Genomic DNA, 24,966 nt, shown 5'->3' with positions numbered 1-24,966 from the left:
AGTTCCACACCCACAGGTGTGCAGAGGGCGTCCTGCAGGATAAGGACTTCCCCAGCTCTGTCATGAGTCAGGATCTACCTGTTATGTAACCATGCCTGGAGTGGAGCAGTGACACACACCTGTACTGACCGGTCCCACAGATGTCTTACCTTACAGCAGGGCACACACACACACACACACACACACACACACACACACACACACACACACACACACACACACACACACACACAGTTTAATTAATGTATAATTAGGCCTCTATATAGCTATAGACAAATGTATATGTACACTTAACTTAACTCTGTGATGAGCTCTTTAGTAGTGATGGTGTGTGTGTCTGTGAATGTGTGTTTGCCAATGTGCGTGCCGTGAGCTTATGTGTGTGCCTGCGTGTGGGGTGGATATATTTGCACATGATGCAGAAACATTGGATGATGTTGAGTAATTTACAGTTCTGGTGCCAGTTTAGCCCCAGGGACAGTGCTAGCAGCAGCAGCCAACTCTACCACCTCCACACCCGCAGAGTTTTGCCCAAACCCAGACTACACCCACAGCCTACCCGTGTGATCCAAACCCACACACATCAGGACTTTACGTAAAACTCAGCCCAAGTCTTCTCCCACGTAGAGAGTTTTAGGACAGACATACTCACAGTACTGCACATATACTAAACTCTAGCCTGTTTAGGAGACTACAACAAGTCACAGTGAAATGCAGTGAGGGAGTGGATGCAGTTTTGACTAAGCAGTTGCACTATTGTAAAACCAAATTTTGAAGATGGCAATCAATCATCATCACCCATTGGTATAAATGTTTCATGATGTGTGTACAATAGTAAGATCATTCAATGTTACACAGGAGATGACCAAGAATCTGTGAAACCAAACGAGGACACTTGTGCATAATAACTAAGACTGCTGCGTCCACAGTGCAGTGTGTATGTAGCTACCTGGTCGACGTCACATTGCCACAGTCTACAGAGCAAGCGAGCAGTAAGGCTACTTCCTCGATCAACGGAATCACAGAACGAGCAACGGGAAGGAAGGAAGACAAGAAAAAGAAAAGTCACAGAACAATAAATAATAGCTACATTTGCAAGACGAGGTAAGTCAAGGGGGAAATACTTTCGGTCATTTGAACAATTGAGAAAGACGCATATACGTTCGTAACTTCGCTGTTGTTACGTTTTGCAATGTAGTTTAATACCTTTTTTAGGTTGATTATTTAAATAGGCTTTATTGAAGAAAACATTAGGCTACATACAGTGCACTGGAAACTTTACGAAAGCTTGCGGAAAGCTTGCCTGAATACTAGGTAGGTACTATTTCCGTAACCCCAGAAAATGAAGAAAATGTTGTCAACTGTAATGTTATATATTGATATTGGCGTGCACTGACATCCGCTACATTCCGGGCAAAAAAAACATTGTACAGTACAATTTCATGTGCAAGGGGCACATGAATTATTCAAGTAGAAACTTGGCATTTTCGAATACTGGGGGAAAACGTGGTTGGTTTTCATACTTTTGACTAATTGTGTATTTCTCAACACCATTTATTTAACTAGGCAAGTCAGTTAAGATCAATTCTTATTTACAATGACGGCCTCCCGCGGACGACGCTGGGTAAATTGTGCGCCGCCCTATGTGACTCCCAATCACGGCCGGTTGTGATACAGCCTAGAATCGAACCAGGGCCTATAGTGGCGCGAGCACTGGGATGCAGTGACCACTGCCTTAGACCACTGCCCCACTCGGGAGCCCCACCATTAGGCTATATCTCACGAGACTATTTTCAATATTAGGAGAAATACCAAGGTCTTGGGTTGAAATGGGGAACCTTTGTATCCTCCTATCTTATTCCAACATAGAGTTGCAAGCCATTAAACACACCACTTGTGACAAACAGCCACATCCAGGGTTGGTTGTCACACAGTATGGGCAAAGATTTTTATATCTAACCCAAGATAGACCATAGCCTGTCGTTTCCAATGGAGCAAATGAATCATAGTGGGCAGCACAAGTCAGGAGGTGGGCAGAGCCAAGTATACCCGAGCCAACAAGGTGAAAAATGTGTTGAAGTGCCCTTGAGCAAGGCAGTTAACCCTAATTTGCTCTATACTACTATGGCTGACACTGTAAAATAACACTTTTCACTTCACCTATCCGGTGAATTTGACAATTGTCGCAGTGTTTGCCTTTTTGTCTAGCAACAAATCAAATCAAATCCAATTTTATTTGTCACATACACATGGTTAGCAGATGTTAATGCGAGTGTAGCGAAATGCTTGTGCTTCTAGTTCCGACAATGCAGTAATAACCAACAAGTAATCTAGCTAACAATTCCAAAACTACTACCTTATAGACACAAGTGTAAGGGGATAAAGAATATGTACATAAAGATATATGAATGAGTGATGGTACAGAGCGGCATAGGCAAGATACAGTAGATGGTATTGAGTACAGTATATACATATGAGCTGAGTATGTAAACAAAGTGGCATAGTTAAAGTGGCTAGTGATACATGTATTACATAACGATGCAGTAGATGACATAGAGTACAGTATATACGTATACATATGAGATGAATAATGTAGGGTATGTAAACATTATATTAGGTAGCATTGTTTAAAGTGGCTAGTGATATATTTTACATCCTTTCCCATCAATTCCCATTATTAAAGTGGCTGGAGTTGAGTCAGTGTGTTGGCAGCAGCCACTCAATGTTAGTGGTGGCTGTTTAACAGTCTGATGGTCTTGAGATAGAAGCTGTTTTTCAGTCTCTCGGTCCCAGCTCTGATGCACCTGTACTGACCTCGCCTTGTGGATGATAGCGGGGTGAACAGGCAGTGGCTCGGGTGGTTGTTTTCCTTGATGATCTTTATGGCCTTCCTGTGAACTAATTTACAATAAAATAAACAGGTTCAGCCGTTATTTGAAAAAAGAAAAGTCTTAATTTATTTAACAGTATTTCTATCTAACATAATAAAAATAAATAAGTAAAAATGTATTTAACATAGTTGAATATTTGCTTTGACATTGTAGTTCTTACTCCACTCAAATTATCATATCAACACTTAATAAAATCAACAGTAACCATCAGATATTTGGATGAAAATATATATGTGTGTGTGTGTGTGTGTGTGTGTGTGTGTGTGTGTGTGTGTGTGTGTGTGTGTGTGTGTGTGTGTGTGTGTGTGTGTGTGTGTGTGTGTGTGTGTGTGTGTGTGTGTGTGTGTGTGTGTGTGTGTGTGTGTGTGTGTGTGTGTGAGAGAGAGAGAATGATGCTGACTCTCAGTCGGAGTCACATGACTCACAGTTTTGACAAGCAGGTCCGGACTGGACCAAATCTGAACCAATCAGAGATGCCTGTGTTTCACAAGTTTGAACAGCACAGTATACAGTAGAGCATAGTAGAGTACAGTACAGTAAAGTAAATAAAAGTGTAATGAACTCAGTGCAGTACAGTAGAGTAGTGTAGAGTACCGTAGGGTACAGTAAAGTAGAGTATAGTTCAGCACAGTATAGTACAGTAGAGCACAGTAGGATACAGTACAGTAAGGTAAAGTAGAGTACAGCACAGTATAATGTACTATATTGTGTCCTACTGTACTCAACTGTACTGTGGTGTACTATAATTTACTGAATTAAACTAAACTGTACTCTATCTTGCTCTACTGTACTGTACTCTACCAAATTCAACTGTTTTGCACTGTACTGTGCTGTGCTGTAGTGTGCTGTCCAAACTTGTGAAACAGATGTCTTTTCAACATCTGGAAAATAAGTATTCTAGGCATCTTTTCATCGTCATTTAGCTTACTGGGTACATTGTTACAATGGGGATGGTTGTCAGATTGTAACAAGCAAACCCAACATCAATTTGACAACCATCGCCAACCACCCCAATGCTAATTTAGATGCTAGTTACCACATTGCTTGACCTAGGAACTCACAAATAGGCTTGAAATAAAGCTATCCCTTTCCTCGTTCCAATAAATATATTTTATGGATACTTCCATCAACTATTTATAAAATAAATTACAAGCATACAAATGTTTACTTTCAACCATGAAACATTCTATTAACAGTCTCACCTCAATGTTTTGTGATCCTGTCCTGAATTGACCACATGGAGGACCTCTCCTATAGAGGACACATGTTTATGTGGAAATGATTACACAGTAATAATAAGCAATGACAATCAATCCATGAGACAACCAACCGTGGTCTTCCCTTCTTCAAAATATTATCAACTGTAAACGCATGGGTCTTATTGTGAGCAGACTGTCAACACATTTAAATAAATAAAGCCAGACCTTACTCAGTTATGAGACAATGAGAGAAAACATTATTTTTCATTTGTAATACCTTGCTTTCAAAGCACTCTGGGGTTTCTCAAGATCATGACATTCTGTGGGTTCATTGTGACATGCATGATGCAAGGCATTGCCATTGATGTAGAAGCAGTTTTCAAGACTTCCAGTTATCCACACTGTTCAGTTTATTTCCCAATTACTGGACATGTCATGACCACTTCTGCATGTTTGTTGTTCACTAATAACTAGGTTGAAAACAAAGGTAGTTTCTATACATTTACTGTCAAACTTTTATATTCAATTTTACTTGCGAAAAGAAGCTCCTTTTTAAGTTGCATTGCATTTGATGAGTCACCACTGTGTCTTATCATAATGCCAACTGAATTTTGTGAACCACATCCACATTTGACAAACAGCGCACAGATGAAGCAAGAACAAGACATGATTTCTGTACACCCACCCATTAACCAACTTGTTGGTGTGTGTGTGTGTGTGTGTGTGTGTGTGTGTGTGTGTGTGTGTGTGTGTGTGTGTGTGTGTGTGTGTGTGTGTGTGTGTGTGTGTGTGTGTGTGTGTGTGTGTGTGTGTGTGTGTGTGTGTGTGGAAGTGTGGAAGTGTGGAAGTGTGTACAAGTGTGTACAAGTGTGTACAAGTGTGTACAAGGTACATGGAGTAAAGATATCATTTAACTTCTTATTCCATTTTGTCCCACTATAAATACTGGACTGTGCATTGTGCTGCGTCCTCCATCACAGGGTGGTCATCTTTATCCATATGCTACCAGGCTTTTTCCTGGATTAAAGAGGGGTTTAGGTGGTGAGCGTGGCAATGGGCCTGAATTTTAGAGAACATTTCAAAGGCCCTCATCTTGGTGGTGTTTTTTGTTGTTGCATTTTTAGCACTTTTAAGCCAATTACAGTGTTTGTAATTGCACAGCTCAATGATCAGAAGATCATGCCTACACTGTAACATCATTCAGCTCACTAGTTGCCATGGCTTTGGCTGTGACTGCATTGGACCTGTGTCATAGAGTAACAGCTGAATAATGATCACTTTGAATGGCCCATTACATTTAAGTTAGGAGTATGTGTTAGAAATCTTGTAGTCATTACCACTCTCTCTCCTTTCATCTCCCTCTCTCTGTTAGATCATAAGTATTTGTTCTTGCCCGTTGGTTTGGTAACAGACTTCAACCCTAAATTGCACTATATGTAGTACAGTACATTACTGGCTCTAATCTCTCATGGACAAACTACGTAAACATAAATGGTACCGTAGATATGTCATGATACAGCGGGATGCGTGAGATAACAAGCAGCATTAGTTCCGGTGTTTTTTTTTTATCACTGGTTATTTGTTGTTTGCATCCTTCGAATTTCAGGAGGGAATATATGGCCCATAGACTTTACGTAACTTGCAAGAGAGTGAAGCTTTTCGTTCCGGTTCCGATCCTCGTTCTATCTCTTCTCTATCTCTTCTCTCAATTGTGTTATTTTAACAACCAGGTAATCCAATAGAAAAAAAGTACGATACATACAAATTGCCCTTTAAATGTAGTATGCTACAGTACTGGAAATTACAGGATATTACACTGTTTTCACATTAGGCAATACACTTGCACTACCCATTAAAATGGACTAAACATCACATTTCCATAATATCTATACCATGTGTGATCATTGAAGAAATGAACTAAACAATGTTTAGAAGACACTAGTTTGCATCAAACTTGTCTTGAGCATTTGGCCATAGGTTCCCATCGAAATCGCAGTGAATATCCTCATTGTTCATGCACCTGGGAAAAAAAACTTTTGGCATGGCGAATCCAAGCCTGAATGAGGGTGGTACGCTCATGGGGATGACAAGCAAACATCTTCCACTGGGGTCACATACCAAATGTGTGGACTGTTGTCACTTTGGATTAAAGTATCTGCTACATAAATAGCATATATTACAGTATTACAGCACTGTTTTGGCCAACGCAATTTTAGTAAAGCAGTATGAACCACCCCCTTTCTTGTTTTGGACATTCTGGATTATTTGCGTATTGGTATTGATATTGTATAACTGCACTGTAAGGGCCAGAAACACAAGCATTTCACTGCGCCTGCTGTAACATCTGCTTATCTGTGGTAGACAAATCAGTTTACATGGCAAATCTAAATGTTTACCAAATGTTTAAGGGATCATCAATTAAGAGTAGTCATATTAAGTAGTAGTAAAATATATTTTAACAAAAGAGAAGATAATCATGTCAAAAGTAATGTGAGCATTGCAATGTGAAAGGCAATTACTTTATATGAACATGTATTTCAATTTGAAACATGTATTTCTAGATGAAACACTGATTATAGACTATTTTCTACTGTATTATTGACTGTATGTTTGTTTATTCCATGTGTAACTCTGTGTTGTTGTTTGTGTCGCACTGCTTTGCTTTATCTTGGCCAGGTCGCAGTTGTAAATGAGAACTTGTTCTCAACTAGCCTATCTGGTTAAATAAAGGTGAAATAAATATATATATATATATATATATAGGTTTGTAGGTTTGGTGAAAAAGTGACTATATGATTTTGTGTGATGTACTTAGTCAATTAAAAATGTGCTTAGAGTTGTGAAACAACTGCCTTTTTGATGATCTATTTTGAGTTGTACTAAGAGTTGTGAAAATTGACCAAATACTTGTGAAAATTGTACCGAAGCGATTAAAAAAACTGTAAGAATTCCTTCCATAGTTTGACAGATCACAGACACGCAGTGTAAAGAGCTCTCTGACAGAGAGTGGGCTCTATTTTCGTGTCAAACGCACGTTAGTTAACATTTCGTCATGTAATAACTGGTGCACTGGCATTTTCCAGCTCGAACGCCAGGTTCGGCAATTTACCTGTCTAACACCAGCACGCTTGCACTCAGATGGGAGAGGTGGAAATATTCTAGGCGTGTCCTTAAAAACATGACCCAAAGTGCTGACTTCAGGCAGTGCTGATAGGGATATTTAAAACCAACCAAAAGATGGTTTTAGCGCTAACAAAGTTGGTTAAGGCATTCATTTTGACAGCGGAAACTCAGACTATCCAGCCATGACGCATAATGCCCATATGCACATGGAACAAAAGTAGCCCAATGTACTTTTGGTGCCTGTATTTAGAAATATAAAAACTCATATTTTTTCCCATTTTATTTCTATTTGATTAAAAACCAAATATAGCCTCCCCTCCTCTCAATTAAGGCTTTTTTTGTCTGCCCAATGCAATCACAAAGTAGTCAAGACTGCCAATAAAGGGTTTGGCTCCTGAAACCGCTTGGAAATCAATCTTAATCACCAAAGCTTTATTATAATATCAAGTTTGAGAGGAGTAAAACAGTGAGCTGACATTCCCTTTTTATGCATTGTAGGCAGGCCCACAGTATTTGAGCCTTGCAGGTCCCGTTTTGGACGTGCGTAAAACCCCGATGTAGTCTACGTTTCCATGCCCAACATGAAACGAGAGATGATAACCTTGGTGAATAATGGTGAACCTCCTATTTAGAAGTCATATGTAACCAGTAAAAAGAGCTTGTTTTCCGTGCTTGTTTTCCGTTTCATATGTTCTCAACACAAGCCCTCCCATTGGCCTACTATAACGAAGGCTGGTTCAACAGCAATGCCGGTCTTTCAAAAGAAATCATGGATATATTATGATATCATTACATTTTACATGTATTTATTGTTGTTTAAAAAAAACTGGTGGCTTGTTTTTCGTTACATTTTATTACAGCCAAATTTCTTAGAATGATTCACCTTCCTCGCACGCTCGCAACTTCTGGAGATGTGTGAATGCGATCTGTTCTGTAAAATGGTTCCGATTATGTTCATAAAACATAGGCCTATTGGGAGCAGTATAACGTTGCGTGGATATTCTCCCTTTCTATTTATATTGGATCTTTGTCCAGCAACTGTGAAAAGTTTGGATGTACGTAAACTCTCCATTGTATGCGTTGTTTTAATATGATCTGCCCATGGAGGGAAATGATGGTGCCTGTAAGTGTGGCATAGCCGATTTAAAACAAGTTTTTTCGTTTTGATTACAATTATTCGTTATCTTCTGAGGCTTTATCAATCATTCATTTAATATTGCTTATTGACAACGTTAGGCATGTCCATGCTCAGCCATAATGCAATTTACAGTAATCCTAGCCCCTATATCAGTGCTAATTCTATGTATATATTTTCACATAAAAACCAAGCAATTACTTAACGTATTTAGAAAAGATAGGTCTACATTTTGTTTAAAAAAAATATGTAAACCATTTAACAAACTATAACGGACTAACATTGGAATTGGAGTTGATTATACGCAATACATAAAATACTGTAAATACACAAATTGAAGCAACCACATATTTTGGCTTCGAACACGCTCTGATTGGCCAGTGAGGGCCAAGCCTCGACACACCCACAACGTGTTTATTCATCAAAACCCAGCTCTTTCGAGCCAATGCCATCAAGTGCCCAATAAACCCTTGAACATATAAGCTACTGCTTGTGGTTGATTTACCAAATAGAGCCCAGTGGTGTGTGATGTCATTGTCTGAGGCGCTATCAGTCAGCTGTCTGTGAGTCATAAGGGGAAGATTGCATGTGAGAGAGAGAGAGAGAGAGAGAGAGAGAGAGAGAGAGAGAGAGAGAGAGAGAGAGAGAGAGAGAGAGAGAGAGAGAGAGAGAGAGAGAGAGAGAGAGAGAGAGAGAGAGAGAGAGAGAGAGAGAGAGAGAGAGAGAGAGAGAGAGAGAGAGAGAGAGAGAGAGAGAGGGGGAAACGGAAGGGATTATGAGCTCACAGCACATTGATAAGCTCTACATAAGTATAATGTGTTGTTAGTATTAGGTTCAGTTGCTATCACATGTACTGTACAGAGAGAGAACTAACTGGTGGACAAGGATAGTTAACAATGGACCTTGAACATAGGAAGAGAAAGAGTCCCTTGTCCTTGTCAACCCAGGCTCTGATCTGATAGGTAATCAATATCAATATCTGTGATTCCCTGGTAACACACGCACAGGCATGCACGCAGTCACACAAACACAGGCACGCACACACAGAGTTTATTATTGATCAACACCTGAAAGCAGCACAGCTGTCCTTGTTTCTGCCTCCATTTCCTTGTCTCCTGACTTATTGTTGATGTGTATGGGGTGGTGGTGTAGAGCTGGTGAACAGAAACACAGTACTTTGGACATATTGAGACCGGCTCCCTCCCAGGAATGCAGGGAAATACCTTCACTCCCAGAGCTACACTCAGGGAGGATCAGTCTTGTACAGCTAACCTTGTTGGGACACACAATTCAGTCCCATTCAAAATCCTATTTTCCCTAACCCTAACCCATACCCCTACTCTAACCCTAACCCTAACCATAGCTCCTTACACTAACCCTAAAAGCAACCCTAGCTCCTAACCCTTATCATAATTCTAACCCTAACACTAGGGTTAGTCAAAAATTTGTGAGGACTTCTGGTCCTCACAAGAATAGTTAAACATGTCAACACACACACACACACACACACACACACACACACACACACACACACACACACACACACACACACACACACACACACACACACACACACACACACACACACACACACACACACACACACACACACACACACACACACACACACATACACACATCATGCACATTCTTCAACACCTGCTACTATAATTTCACACCATACATACGTTCTCACGGACAAAATGATCAAAGCAGCTGTCATTGACAGAAGTGCTTTGCCTTTCTGTGTTCCTACTGTAGCCTACGAGTGTGTTGCTTTAAATTAGGATTCTCCTAATGTGATATTGAACCCTCAGTTTAAGTTTAACCATTAGTTCACAGTGTCATTAAAGTCAGTCTACTTGTTGCAGTATGTGAGAAGGGCATTGTTTCTCAGATTTGAATCATTATTTAGTTCAGTGATGGATCTCAGGCCTATTTCACAGAGACAGTTTCTGTTTGTTTAGGTGACTCATAGAATCTCTTTCTTTCACTCACAAACACACATCTTTCTCACTCTCACACACACATATGCACACACGCATGCACGCACGAACGCACACAAACACACAATCTCTTTCTGTCATATGACTCTTTCTCTCTGTCTCTCCTCATTTCCCTCTACCTTATCCATTTTGCTTGTCATCTTGAGTGGATACATATCACACTTTAGGCTTTGCTTATACTTTTACAATGATCAAACAATGAATGAAACAAATATCCATATTAGTAGCATGTGACTGATGATGCAGGGTGTGTGTGTGTGTATGTATAGCTTTCATCACCATTGGTGATGTTCAGATGCCATATCTTAATTTGATCATCCCGTTGTTGCAGGAACATTTTTAAGAGGTGTATTCAAGGTTTAAAAAGGCTTCTAAAGTTTGTAATTTCCACTTAAAAATGTCAGACTTGATTTGCCCTAATTAAAAATGTACCAACCCCTACACAAAATGTCCAGTAATTATAATCCACATAACAATTGACATTTCCTGTTGCTGCAGGATTATTTTCCTGCTGTAGCAAACTGTCTCAAATTAAGATCCTACATCTGTAACTGAATCACGTCTGTCATGTGCATATGAACAGAAGGCTGAGTGATGGACTGTTTCTAGAAATATGTTGCTGTGGTTACATTCTGCTTGGCCATGTCTTTGAACAGGTGGCCCAGTTTAATTTTTTTATTTTACCTTTATTTAGTGACGCGTCACCATGGAACCCTTTTTGCGGATCACCTTCAACTCTTACGATCTGGGTGTTCTGTCCCCCTTGGCCCCTTCTGATATCCCCTTCTGTGCCATCAAGATGAAGGAGGCCCTCACCACCGGTGAGAATCTGACTATTACTATAGTTACTAGTGTGTTATAGTAGAAATATATTAGTCCCATTGTCCCACACAGTCACATTGTAACCCTGTCATTAAATACTTTATACTGTATGTCCTATGAAAGTCATACACGAGGACCAGTGTTGTACAGATATGCAGGTTTTTAGATTATTAGACAAGAGTATGAAATAAATCAATCTCTATCTAACCTCTCTTTCTAACCTCTATATAATCACTCTCTCCCTCCCCCTCCTTCCCTCTCTCCCTCCTTCTCTCCAGAGCGTGGTAAGACGCTGGTTCAGAAGAAGCCCACCATGTTCCCAGCCTGGAAGGCCAGCTTCGACGCCCACATCTATGAGGGGCGTGTCCTGCAGGTGCTGCTGATGAAGACTGCAGAGGAGCCATTGGCCGAGGTCACAGTGGGCATGTCTGTCCTTGCCGAGCGCTGCAAAAAGGCCAACGGCCACGCTGAATTCTGGGTAAGAGGGACTTTGACTACAGTCTGATTCTCTACTGTCCTGCATGAATTGTGTGTCTAACTTGCAGATGATTGTGTGTGTGTGTGTGTGTGTGTGGGTTCAGGTTGACCTGCAGCCCTCAGGGAAGGTGATGATGGCAGTGCAGTACTTCTTGGAAGGAGCAACTGATACAGGTGAGACTCAGGAGATGAAGCCCACCTCTACTCTTCTCATCCTCCTCTGTTCCCCTCCTATCTGGTCTGTTTTTGATCTATATTTTATGTGTCATGTTTGTCACTCTGAAGCTGTCTGTCTGTTCCCTTGGTTCTCATCTGTTCAATGTTCATGTTTGGAGTACAGACGGAGCAAGAGGGAACAGAGCAAACTGTTTGTTTGTGTTTGTGGGAACCAAAAGTACCCACAAGAATAGTAAACAAACTCAAATTTGTCCAACTGGGACATTTTGTTGGTCCCCACGTGTGTGTGTGTGTGGGTGTCAGCATGGACAGAGAGGACTTGGAGAGATTGGGAGTATATGTCCACTGCATTGAATCATATCTACAGTATAAGTCTCAGAGTCCCTGGTCCCTGTTCTAAAGTCTTTATCTCTATCCTTTTACACAAAGACCCACTCTACTGTGTGTACGTGCTATCTATTCTGCTGTCATCTGTCTCACTCAAACACACACACACACACACACACACACACACACACACACACACACACACACACACACACACACACACACACACACACACACACACACACACACACACACACACACACATAGGTTTTGTGTATGAATACCTGTCTGTTAGTTTTTAAACATAGTTCTCTTACTGGCTCTATAAGGTTTTGCCTGTTTTCTCAAACCAACAGTGGACCAATCACTCCAAATGTTGTCACTACTGTTCCTAACGCTACAGTGATGTTTCTTAACCATAAGGCTGTGCTGTTAGCCTGACTCTCTCCCTGTCACCTATAGAGGGAAAGCCTCCCACAAAGGAGGAGGTAGGGGGTCCCACCATAAACCGCAGACGAGGAGCCATCAAACAGGCCAAGATCCACGAGGTCAAATGTCACGAGTTCATCGCCACCTTTTTCAGACAGCCCACCTTCTGCTCCGTCTGCAGAGAGTTTGTCTGGTCAGTTATCAATGTTGTCCAGCCGCCTGTCCTCATGGCTCTTTACTCCTCGCTCTACTTTCTGTTAGCTTCATGCTAACAGAAGTCATTCCCTATTTACAAGTTTTATTATCAGTTCCATTCATCCAATTTAAGTGGCAACGTCTTGGTCGGTCTACTTTATACTGAGAGACTGAGTGGAGGGATAAGATAAGGCAATGTCTTAGTATGGCGTATGATCTCCTCCTATCTATCTAACTTTAGGGGTTGTGTTTCCGGGAGTGGGTCAGAAGTCTTGCATTGTCTGGAAATACCAACACAAGACTTATCAACATTTAGCAATGTATTTGCAAAATCAGCACAGCTTCCACTACTAGTCCTGTATTATTAAACTGAAGTTGTGTTGTAGTAGAATAGGTTGTGTCTCTGGAGACGGTGGATGGGTATCTGTGTGCTGCTGTATAAACGGTGCTCACCTGTCATCTATATAGTCCATTCTCACTGTGTCTCCATTCATTATCACTGGCCCTCCACAATCTCTCACTCTTATACCTTTGTATTCTACAGGGGGCTCAACAAGCAAGGGTACAAGTGCAGACGTAAGTGTACAATAATGTGGACAACCTACTGCTATACAACCACATACACATAACATCATAGATACACATCTATAAACCCTGTAGTTATAAACACTACCTCAATGCAGAGCAGATTGTACAGCCCTACCAGTGACTTCGATATCTGCCTGTATGAATGGTGCTCACCTGTCATCAATGTACTCCATATCTCTTCTCTCCCAGAATGCAATGCAGCTATTCACAAGAAATGCATCGACAAGATCATCGGCAGGTGTACGGGCACGGCCGCCAACAGCCGGGACACTGTGGTACGTTGGGACTACTAATTAAGTAATTCATTAGATTATTTATTAATTGACTTATTTGTGTCAATCCAATGTGGAGTTTACTCCCTATGAGTTTTCCGTTCCATTGACTAAACTGGTCAGGAGATTTTCCTCCATTAATAATGTGAACAATAGCTGTGATGCCATTAGCTGTCATAGGGTCAGAGTCCAAACTGGCAGGCATCAATCAGACATGTAACCTCGACCAAGGATGAGGTCCCCTCACATCCCCATCAATATTCATCAATAGAAAGGGCCAAAGAGCACATGTAACTGAGCTTGGAGGTTACATTCAAACATGACGGAATTACCTTCACTCATACATGAGGGGTGGTGAGAAGGGGTGTGTTCCGAGTTAGAAAGGGGCGTATATAAGGCCCTCTCTAGACTAGAGAGAGAGCAGGAGAGGAGACCAAGAGAAAGTGTGCCTGTCTATGACAGTCTACAGGACCACACTGAAACTACTACAGACAGGACCTAGGCTCAGGAAGAATAACACCATGGCACGCAAAACAAAAGAAAATGGGGAGAGAACAAGGAAGGAAGGAGAGAGAGAGAGAGATGCGCGGGCCATGTGGTACCCTCCCAGGCGGGTGTTTTTCCCCCCCTGGTACCGACGGATCTGGGTGTTGATGAGTTGTGTGTGTGTGTCCATCACAGTTCCAGAAGGAGCGCTTTAAGATTGACATGCCACACCGTTTCAAGAACCACAACTACATGAGTCCCACCTTCTGTGACCACTGTGGCAGTCTGCTGTGGGGCCTGGTCAGGCAGGGCCTCAAGTGTGAAGGTAAGGAGCCGCGTGTGTGTGTGTTGTGCCTGCATTGTCATTGTATTTAACTATATACTGTAACTCTTCTATGCTCTTGTAGATTGTGCCATGAATGTGCATCATAAGTGTCAGGATAAAGTGGCCAACCTTTGTGGAATCAACCAGAAACTACTGGCTGAAGCACTTACACAAGTCAGCCAGGTGAGTGAGGGAGCTGATTGTGTGCATGTGCAAGCGTGCAGGCATGTGTGTGAATGTGTGTTCTTGCAAGTGCATGTGTGGGTGTGTGTGTGTTAACATATGTTACTGAATGCGTGTGACACCTGACCCAGATCTACTGTATCTGTATGGCTATGGGAACCTGAGATTCTTGTCCTGGGCCCAGTGTCTTTAAAGTTCTGGATTTCGGCTATCGGGTAGGATAAAATGCATCGAAAAATAATTATAGGTCGGGAGTCCCAATTGAAGTCAATGATTTGTCTGTTCTATTCATTCTATTTCTATGCAGTTTATCCTATCCGATGGGTGAAATCCAGATAGATAACTTCTGAAAAACTGGGCCCTGGTTTATGGGCAGGAAGACTTTTTGTGGTGCTGAGTCTTCCATCAACCCTAATGCTCCTTATCATGGCCCTGTCTAGCCAATAGCAATTAACTACCTTCCCCTGGACACTATGTTTATATATTATGTTATGACTAAGGTCTGACTGAATAAGCTGCTATGTCATTCTTAAATCAGCATTATGTAGGCCGTATAACAATTGGGTCAAGTGAAATGCTGTATGACTGTTCAACAACAGTATGTTACAGCCCTGTCCCCATACAGGGTAATGCATCTTTGTTTATGGATACCTGTCAAAGGTGACAACGAAGGTCTTATTTGCTTCTCCCTCTCATCACCCTTCTATATACAGTGGGGAGAACAAGTATTTGATACACTGCCGATTTTGCAGTGTTTCCTACTTACAAAGCATGTAGAGGTCTGTCATTTTTATCATAGGTACACTTCAACTGTGAGAGACGGAATCTAAAACAAAAATCCAGAAAATCACATTGTATGATTTTTAAGTAATTAATTTGCATTTTATTGCATGACATAAGTATTTGATCACCTACCAACCAGTAAGAATTCCGGCTCTCACAGACCTGTTAGTTTTTCTTTAAGAAGCCCTCCTGTTCTCCACTCATTACCTGTATTAACTGCACCTGTTTGAACTCGTGAACCTGTATAAAAGACACCTGTCCACACACTCAATCAAACAGACTTCAACCTCTCCACAATGGCTAAGTCCAGAGAGGGTGTAAGGACATCAGGGATAAAATTGTAGACCTGCACAAGGCTGGGATGGGCTACAGGACAATAGGCAAGCAGCTTGGTGAGAAGGCAACAACTGTTGGCGCAATTATTAGAAAATGGAAGAAGTTCAAGATGACGGTCAATCACCCTCGGTCTGGGGCTCCATGCAATATCTCATCTCGTGGGGCATCAATGATCATGAGGAAGGTGAGGGATCAGCCCAGAACTACACTGCAGGACCTGGTCAATGATCTGAAGAGAGCTGGGACCACAGTCTCAAAGAAAACCATTAGTAACACACTACGCCGTCATGGATTAAAATCCTGCAGCACACGCAAGTTCCCCCTGCTCAAGCCAGCGCATGTCCAGGCCCGTCTGAAGTTTGCCAATGACCATCTGGATGATCCAGAGGAGGAATGGGAGAAGGTCATGTGGTCTGATGAGACAAAAATAGAGCTTTTTGGTCTAAACTCCACTTGCCGTGTTTGGAGGAAGAAGAAGGATGAGTACAACCCCAAGAACACCATCCCAACCGTGAAGCATGGAGGTGGAAACGTCATTCTTTGGCGATGCTTTTCTGCAAAGGGGACAGGACGACTGCACCATATTGAGGGGAGGATGGGGCCATGTATCGCGAGATCTTGGCCAACAACGTCCTTCCCTCAGTAAGAGCCTTGAAGAAGGGTCGTGGCTGGGTCTTCCAGCATGACAACGACCCACAACACACAGCCAGGGCAACTAAGAAGTGGCTCCGTAAGAAGCATCTCAAGGTCCTGGAGTGTCCTAGCCAGTCTCAACACCTGAACCCAATAGAACATCTTTGGAGGGAACTGAAAGTCCGTATTGCCCAGCAACAGCCCCGAAACCTGAAGGATCTGGAGAAGGTCTGTATGCAGGAGTGGGCCAAAATCCCTGCTGCAGTGTGTGCAAACCTGGTCAAGAACTACAGGAAACGTATGATCTCTGTAATTGCAAACAAAGGTTTCTGTACCAAATATTAAGTTCTGCTTTTCTGATGTATCAAATACTTATGTCATGTAATAAAATGCAAATTAATTACTTAAAAATCATACAATGTGATTTTCTGGATTTTTGTTTTAGATTCCGTCTCTCACAGTTGAATTGTACCTATGATAACAATTTCAGACCTCTACAAGCTTTATAATTAGGAAAACCTGCAAAATCGGCAGTGTATCAAATACTTGTTCTCCCCATTGTATGTATTATCTCTCCCTATATTTCCTGTATGTCTTTCAGAAATCTTCCACTCGGCGCTTGGACCCAACCCTAGCTGACCCAGATATAGGGGTCTATCAGGAAGTCAATAGGAATTCCACTAGTGGTCTGGATGTTAATGGTCAGTCTGTGTTTGATTTTATGAACATATTTGATGATGTGTTATTTTAAATTCACTGAAATCAAGTTTGTGTGAATGGTCTGGAGTAAAATATGTTTTTATATATAACGTTAATTATAATGATGATTATGATGACAATTGTGGTGATGACCTTGTAAGCTGTGTCTTCCCCAGACGGCCACCCTTATGGCAGGCTGTGGAAGGGCTCTAGCCCGCATCCCCCATCTCGCCTCACCCACCTGACACTCATCAACGTAGACAACTTTGTCTTTCACAAGGTCCTAGGCAAGGGCAGCTTTGGCAAGGTAAGCCTGGTACAGCAGACATTCAGGATTCCAGAGCAGTAAAGCAGTAAAGCTCACCACAGTACAGTTCACATACAATGAAGCAGTAGGGACAACAGACTTTAATATTACCACCAATATAATATTTAATCAGGCTCTCCTCTTCTTTCCTTTATTCTGTCCCTCCTCTCTTCAACCCCCCCTCCTCTCCCCAGGTCCTGCTGGCAGAGTTGAAAGGTCAGGGGGAGTGGTTTGCGGTGAAGGCCCTGAAGAAAGACGTGGTTCTGATGGATGATGATGTGGAGTGTACCATGGTGGAGAAGAGAGTCCTGGCCCTGGCCTGGGACAACCCCTTCCTCACACACCTCTACTCCACCTTCCAGTCCAAGGTACAGACTGTAGCCCTACACACACTCTGTGGTCCTCTTACTGTGTGCCATTCTGGTTATTATAGCAACATATAGCAGCACTATTTTTTCTGATTAACATTACTAATAACAATAAGTGTCTACAAAAGCTGTCTCCAATAAGAAGTGATGTAAACACAGACTCGCTATCATAGCTCATTACACTACTACTGTACTAGGGACTATACATTATGTGTTATGATGCCTGACTTTGACCGTGTTGTCCACAGGAACACCTGTTCTTTGTCATGGAATATCTGAATGGAGGAGACCTGATGTTCCATATTCAGGAGAAGGGACGCTTTGACCTCTACAGAGCAACGTGAGTTTCCCCAGTCACACAGACCGAGATAAACACACACCCCTAATGTCACTATTACTCACTCATAGAGACATACAGACACTCACCACCAATACTTTGATGGAAACCAGACAGCTATAAAGCAAAGACGGTGTTTACACAGTGTGAGACTGTAGCTGTGGGTTATGGGGTTTCCCTGCTACATACAGGGAAATGATGCATTGGTGGATTCTGGGTTGGTCACTGTTCATGGGTAGCTGTTCACCATGCAAAGGAATGTGTGTGTCTCTGTCAGTGTGACTGTATTTGTTTTTGCAGGAGTCCCACAAGAGAAAGACTAGATTCAGATAAGGTACAGAGTCGCATGGCTGTTGAGACCTTCTGAGTGTGGATCTGAAATGGGATGTTAAACTAACTGGTGCTTAGTTATAGTGGTGTTAAAGTTTTTTCAGTCATTAGGTGCCTCTATCCCCTCTATGCTCAGGACAGGAGACATTCACTTCTACACTGTTGCCAGCTATACCTGATCCAGCATTGGCATCTGCTCCTATTGTCCTCACCCACGCTCCCCAAGGACCGTCTCAGAATGTTCACCTCTCTGCTCTCACTGTATTAATCATTAACTAATTGTGTGTGTGTGTGCGTGTGTTTGTGCAGCACACAAGCTGGCAGTGCAGAATGGAAAGTTTTGTGGGTTTGGTTTCCTGGTTATGTAATATGTTTCCCAGGGTAGTTTGGTGAACTGTTGAGTTTCAAATGAGTTCCACAATCACATAACAATAAACCTGTATCCACTAACTGACCCTAAGCATCTTAACGCAGTGGCACAGAGACACTGGGCCACACCCTAAACACACTTAACACAGTAAAACCCAATACACACTGTGTCTTACTGAGTTGCCTCTTCACAATTTGGTATATTGTTTGGTCCCCCAGAATACTACACTGTGTATGTGTGTGTCTACATGCATGTGTGTGTGAATGTATATGGGTCATTCCACCAATAGAGTGCCTTTCGGGTAGTGTCATTTGGTAAAGAAATTCAATAATTTTAACATTCTGTCATAAAGACCACATGTTCTTCATAAAAACATGTTTTACCAACTAAAGAGGTTAAATTAAAAAAATACTTTAGTAAGTGCCAAATAAAGTAACAGGGTTGACCCTAACACAGTAGATGTTTTCAACATTAAATCCCCTTGTGACAGGGGGAATGGAAGCTTGTTGTGTGCAACACTGAGGGGCAATTAAAAGTTTGGTTCACGTAACAGGGTTGACCTTAAAATGAGGTATAGAGGTAAATGAATCAGTAATCCCATGAAATAAATAATAATCTTCAGAAATGACTATCAAAACAACAAAATAATTAAGGCTTTACCATGATGGTTGAAACTTGGGGGTTAAGTGGGTTACAATATTCCAAGAAGTCAGAAAAACATGTGAGGGACATGTCTAAATGCTGATTTTTGGAACTTTAACAAGTCTTTATTCATATTAGAAATCTGATTTATTGAATTTTCCATGTGGTTCATATTAAAGGGCACATCATTTAATATAACAGGCTTTTAAAATTCAATATTGGTGCACTATTTCTACTTAAAATATCAATCTGTTCGTTGAACAAACTACCCATATGATGGTGTGTGTGTAGCCGGTTGATACCAGGACATCTTAGATACGGCTGATGCGTGTGACGGTATCTACTTGTGTGTTGAGTGAGAGTCAGAGGAGAAACCTGTCTGGGCAAAGCTTACTTCAAGTCAATCATTCAGTCTCTCAATCCCAATCATTCACCAGTGACAAAAGCATACACAGTCTCTCTCCACCTATGTCAAGGCCCAATCAGTTTCCCCATGCCAGAGTTGAAAAGAGAAGCAGGTCAGAGATACTGTAGGCTAATCCTTCAGCTGTGGCTAGGCTGGGGCCACTGGGCCAAGAGCACCTCTCAGGTTTCACCCTACAGTATGAGGCCATTGTTCAGCTCTCCTCTCTGAGCACCACTCTATACAAATGGCCTCTTCAATAATGCAGCTAGCTACACACTGGACTGGAGTCCTCAGTGACAGACAGCAGTGTTCAGGGACTAACTCAATAGGAAAGTAGATAGAGTAGTACTCTGCTGCCAGCCAGCTGGATCTCTAGACTGTGTAGTGATGTTTATCTCTCTTTTTCCTCCCTCCTTTCTTCTCTCTCTCCCTCCCTCCAGGTTCTACTCTGCTGAGATCATCTGTGGCCTTCAGTTTCTGCACTCCAAAGGGATCATTTACAGGTAAATAGCAAATGCCATCATCAGCACTCTAATGTACACTCACTAACTTCTTACTCACTCAATCACATTACCATACAGATAAAAGAAAATGGCCAGAGCCCTTCCACCAAGGATTGATATAGTGATAGTATCACGTTGTGGGACAGTGAGTATGTGATTATTAGCTGTGCTTTTCTGTACTGTCACAACTCTTGTCACCCTCTCAACCTTTCTACACCATACTTTTCTTCCCACCCTGTCTTACCTCCAACTCTCCCTTACTTGTTTTGTCTTTCTGCCCTCAGAGACCTGAAGCTGGACAACGTGATGTTAGATCATAGCGGCCACGTAAAGATAGCAGACTTTGGCATGTGTAAGGAGAACGTGTTTGGAGAGAGCCTAGCCACAACCTTCTGTGGGACTCCTGACTACATCGCTCCAGAGGTATGGAACACAGACATACACTCTCAGAAAAAAAAAGGGTTCTTTGGCTATCGACATAGGAGAACCCTTTTTGGTTCCAGGTAGAACTCTTTTGGGTTCCATGTAGAACCCTCTGTGGAAAGGGTTCTACCTGGAACGAAAAGGGTTATTTAATGGGTTATCCTATGAGGACAGCCGAAGAACCCTTTTAGGTTCTAGATAGCACCTTTCTTTCTAAGGGTATACTGTATACATGGCTGCATCTCATGACACCCTATTCCCTATTTAGTACCCTACTTTTGACCAGAGCCAAAGTAGCGCACTCCGAGAGATGGGTTAGGTGACAACATCACAACAACGATGCGCACGCTTCAATGGGGCAAAAGTCTGTGTCAATGTGTTGTTGTGATTCTGGATGGCGAGATAGCTAGCAACAATGACAAGAAGCTGCCATGTGGGGAATCATAGGTGGCTGTTTTGATTTTTTTTCCACTGATGTCAAGTTTATGCTAATATGGCAACAATTTTGAAGCTAGCTAACCAACAACTGTAATGATGTATTTGAGAGACAACAGGTGTTCATTGTGGAAATGTATTTTGTTTTCAATAAAAATTGGAGACTAAGTACAGTTTACAAGTTTCCAACAATCTAAGCCAACCCTGTCTGTTTTGCCCCCTTAGTTGAGTCTGTTCTCTCCTCCTTTGTGTGTTTTTATCCCTTGCTCACTGTTTCTCTCCTCCGGTTTTTTTGCTAAACAACCAACCTGTCGATAGGGAATAGGGTATTATTTGAGAAGCAATCACTGCAAATATACCTTTGCGAGTGTCTCACTATGATGATGTCACTGACCTTGTCTTTCTTTCTGATGACGTCACTTTTAGATACTGCTGGGTCAGAAGTACTCCTTCTCCGTGGACTGGTGGTCATTCGGGGTGCTGCTGTACGAGATGCTGATTGGTCAGTCACCCTTCCATGGTGATGACGAGGACGAGCTTTTTGAGTCTATCCGCATGGACACGCCACACTACCCTCGCTGGATCACCAAGGAGGCCAAGGACCTGATGGAGAAGGTCTGCTCACCCCATTCCCTCCTCCCATACAGTGTCCTATTCTGCCTCGGAGTCTATTTCTCTCCTCCTTTGTGTTTTTTTATCCCTTACTCTCTGTTTCTCTCCTCCTTTGTGTGTTTTTATCCCTTACTCTCTGTTTCTCTCCTCCTTTGTGTGTTTTTATCCCTTACTCTGTTTCTCTCCTCCTTTGTGTTTTTATCCCTTACTCTCTGTTTCTCTCCTCCTTTGTGTTTTTATCCCTTACTCTCTGTTTCTCTCCTCCTTTGTGTGTTTTTATCCCTTACTCTCTGTTTCTCTCCTCCTTTGTGTGTTTTTATCCCTTACTCTCTGTTTCTCTCCTCCTTTGTGTGTTTTTATCCCTTACTCTCTGTTTCTCTCCTCCTTTGTGTGTTTTTATCCCTTACTCTCTGTTTCTCTCCTCCTTTGTGTGTTTTTATCCTTACTCTCTGTTTCTCTCCTCCACCGCTGCAGCTGTTTGAGAGAGACTCAACTCGCAGGCTAGGCATCGTTGATAACATTCGTGTCCACCCCTTCTTCAAGACCATCAGCTGGCCCGCCCTGGAGAGGAGGGAGGTGGAACCCCCCTTCAGACCCAAAGTGGTACGGTCTAGACATGAGGTTTTATAGTTATTATAAAACAATTGTAATATATAGGCCTACCATAATATAACGCACAGTATTTGGAGTCGTTTCAAAGGGGAGAAGAGGCTGTCACTGACAGCCATTCATGTATCTAAACAAAGATCTACAATAATTTAACTACTGAATGCTCAGTAGAAATTAGGCATAATTTGATTCATCACCGATTGTCTCCATGTATCACTTGTCCTCCCTACTGATTGACATCTCTCCTGCCAATAACAGAAAGCCCCCAATGACTGCAGCAACTTCGACCGGGAGTTCCTCAGTGAGAAACCCTGCCTTTCCCATGGTGACAAGAACTTCATGGATTCCATGGACCAATCAGCTTTCGCCGGGTTCTCCTTCATCAACCCAGAGATGGAGCTTCTCCTGGAAAAGTGAGGGAAGGGCCTGTCAACCAATCCCCATGCTCTTAGTTCTCAGTGACATTACTGGGGTCATAGGGGACGCCAGCGATACGTTACTAATGGGTCGTTCCATGAAATGGTTGCCATTTGGACATGCAAACTTTAAAAAAATTAATTTACAAATATATTTTCTTTCAACATTCTATTGCATTCAATGTGATCAAACTCTCAACTTGAGTGAGCTGTTCAATGTTCAGCATTTGTGACTGTAATAGAAGCACAAGCAGTCTCCTCCGGAAAAACACATTTTTCCATCTCAGTCATAAAAATCCTATGAACTAAGAGCATTTTATCTTCATTTGTACCACATTGTCAACCCTGTTACAGACACTTATGGAACTGCCTAACTATTATTTAAATGCATGTTTGAGATAAATCCAACATTTTCTCATTGATTAAGTATTCCTTGAACAAATAACTCACGTATAATATCAAACTGATAAAGTTACCGTTGGGCCTCTAACAGGGTTGACGATAACATTGTTGAGGTTTTAGGTGAAGATCATCCATTACTCATGTGGTGAAGAACATGGGACCACATGGTGCTCATGAAATTAGGAACTATATTTATGTTCCACACATAATGAAAGTTTAATCAAATAAAAATATTCCTAACATGAATTGAGCGAACAGGGTTAATGTGTTGAGATCGACCACCTCAGTCAAAGATGATAAAACAATTATAAATAAACCAAAAAGAGAGAGAGGACTTCCTTCCCTTTCCACCATGCTTTTCAGAAGACCCAATTGATGTCCACTGCTGTGAATCATTTCAATTGGTGGGAATGGTCCATTATTTAAAAGGGGACAAATTGTTTGCATAACAGGGTAGGCCTTAAAAATGAGGGACAGACGTGAATGCATCACTAATCACATGAATATAAATAATAATCTTCAGAAATGACTGTCATAGCAGCACAATAACTAGACCTTTACAAGGATGGTGAAACGTTGAGATATTTTGGGATTAAGTGGGTTGAAATGATCCTAGAAGTGACACAGGGTTGATGGAGGAACATGTCAAAATGCAGAATTTTGGCCTTTATTCAGGTAAAAAAAATTGGATTTATTGAATTCTCGATGTGGTTTAAATTATAGTGCACTTCATGTCCAGGCTTTTAAAATGCAATATTGGTGCATCATTTCTACTTACAATATCAAAGGGATGCAAAAGGCATCCATCTGGTGAAACGACCCTAGGGTCAGGGTCAGTTTGTCAAGGTGTCCTCATGTGATCAAACCCTCAACTTGAGTGAGCTGTTGTATGTTTAGTATTTGTGACTGCAATAGAAGCACAAGCAGTCTTTGGTACTTAGAGAAATTATAGGATTTAAACGTATACAGGAATGGGCCTCTGTTGTACAGATATACTGTAGGTGTTACTGTTTTGTGTGCATGCTAGGGTGTCCAGATGTACACAGGGGGCCTTATATTTTAATGTTGTGACTTGTATTAGGGTTGGAAGGTGTATGTGTGTGCGTGTTTGTGGCTGTGAAAGGAAATGTTTAAAGACCTCATACCAACACCAACCACCTCTCAATCACAACCTCTAAATGTGTCACATGTTCTTGAAAGACTAACTTAATCCAAATGTCCAGTTCGTCACTGCATGGGGAGCCTTTGCCTCTATTGTGTGGTCATTTGGACTGTGTGCCATGTAGTGTTAAGAAGACCAAAAGTTCAGACTGAGCAACTACAGGAATCGCTGCCGTTACATGTAGCCTCATATGGGACAGGGAAGGATTTGGTGTGTGATTATTGTGCTTATTGTGTATGATGCTATGTGAAAGTCTGTATTTGAATTGAACTCATTGAGATGCTGTATATAGATCTATATATCTATATGTATATTGTTGTAAAATGTATATTATTGGTGTGCTAAGGATGTGCTTTTTTACTGTCTCCATCTTTTACATCTTAATAAAAAATCATCAACTCCTAGTGTCTTCAGTCATTCTACCATATAAAGCACTTTAGATAGCGTGGTTTATAAAACGTCACTCCATGCTATCACTGCACTCAAGAAGAAATGGCATTTGCTTTTTGCAAATTGTGAACAGACACAGAAACGCACACAATTGGCACAAGTAAATGT

The 24,966-nt window shown here is 41.7% G+C and overlaps 1 protein-coding gene across 2 annotated transcripts; it reads left to right on the top strand.

Moving 5' to 3' along the window:
* Nucleotides 1-768: 768 nt before the first annotated feature.
* Nucleotides 769-24,810, top strand: LOC135541920 (protein kinase C delta type-like). 2 transcript variants are annotated; one of them, XM_064968421.1, is made up of 18 exons: nucleotides 769-1,104; nucleotides 11,049-11,175; nucleotides 11,455-11,654; nucleotides 11,758-11,827; nucleotides 12,620-12,779; nucleotides 13,326-13,357; nucleotides 13,559-13,644; nucleotides 14,323-14,452; nucleotides 14,535-14,635; nucleotides 16,989-17,088; nucleotides 17,263-17,393; nucleotides 17,588-17,761; nucleotides 18,010-18,101; nucleotides 20,287-20,349; nucleotides 20,634-20,772; nucleotides 21,634-21,822; nucleotides 22,294-22,422; nucleotides 22,687-24,810. In XM_064968421.1, exons 2-18 carry the CDS (start codon nucleotides 11,061-11,063, stop codon nucleotides 22,843-22,845), a joined length of 2,070 nt encoding a protein of 689 aa, XP_064824493.1. In that variant the 5' UTR covers nucleotides 769-1,104; nucleotides 11,049-11,060; the 3' UTR covers nucleotides 22,846-24,810. The 2 variants fall into 2 exon arrangements, with proteins under 2 accessions (XP_064824493.1, XP_064824494.1); XM_064968422.1 differs by lacking the exon at nucleotides 769-1,104 and adding an exon at nucleotides 1,131-1,314.
* Nucleotides 24,811-24,966: the final 156 nt, after the last annotated feature.

The sequence above is a fragment of the Oncorhynchus masou genome, chromosome 6 (genome assembly GCF_036934945.1).
Source record: "Oncorhynchus masou masou isolate Uvic2021 chromosome 6, UVic_Omas_1.1, whole genome shotgun sequence".
In the NCBI taxonomy this organism is placed as follows: Eukaryota; Metazoa; Chordata; class Actinopteri; order Salmoniformes; family Salmonidae; genus Oncorhynchus; species Oncorhynchus masou.
This window is presented reverse-complemented; position numbering and strand designations above follow the sequence as displayed.

Excerpts from the sequence above, each read along its gene's own strand:
- LOC135541920 (XM_064968421.1), top strand. The coding sequence starts at position 11,061 with ATGGAACCCTTTTTGCGGATCACCTTCAACTCTTACGATCTGGGTGTT. Across the intron at positions 13,645-14,322 it reads CCAACAGCCGGGACACTGTG|TTCCAGAAGGAGCGCTTTAA; the intron begins GTACGTTGGGAC and ends TGTCCATCACAG. Across the intron at positions 20,350-20,633 it reads TCCAAAGGGATCATTTACAG|AGACCTGAAGCTGGACAACG; the intron begins GTAAATAGCAAA and ends TTCTGCCCTCAG.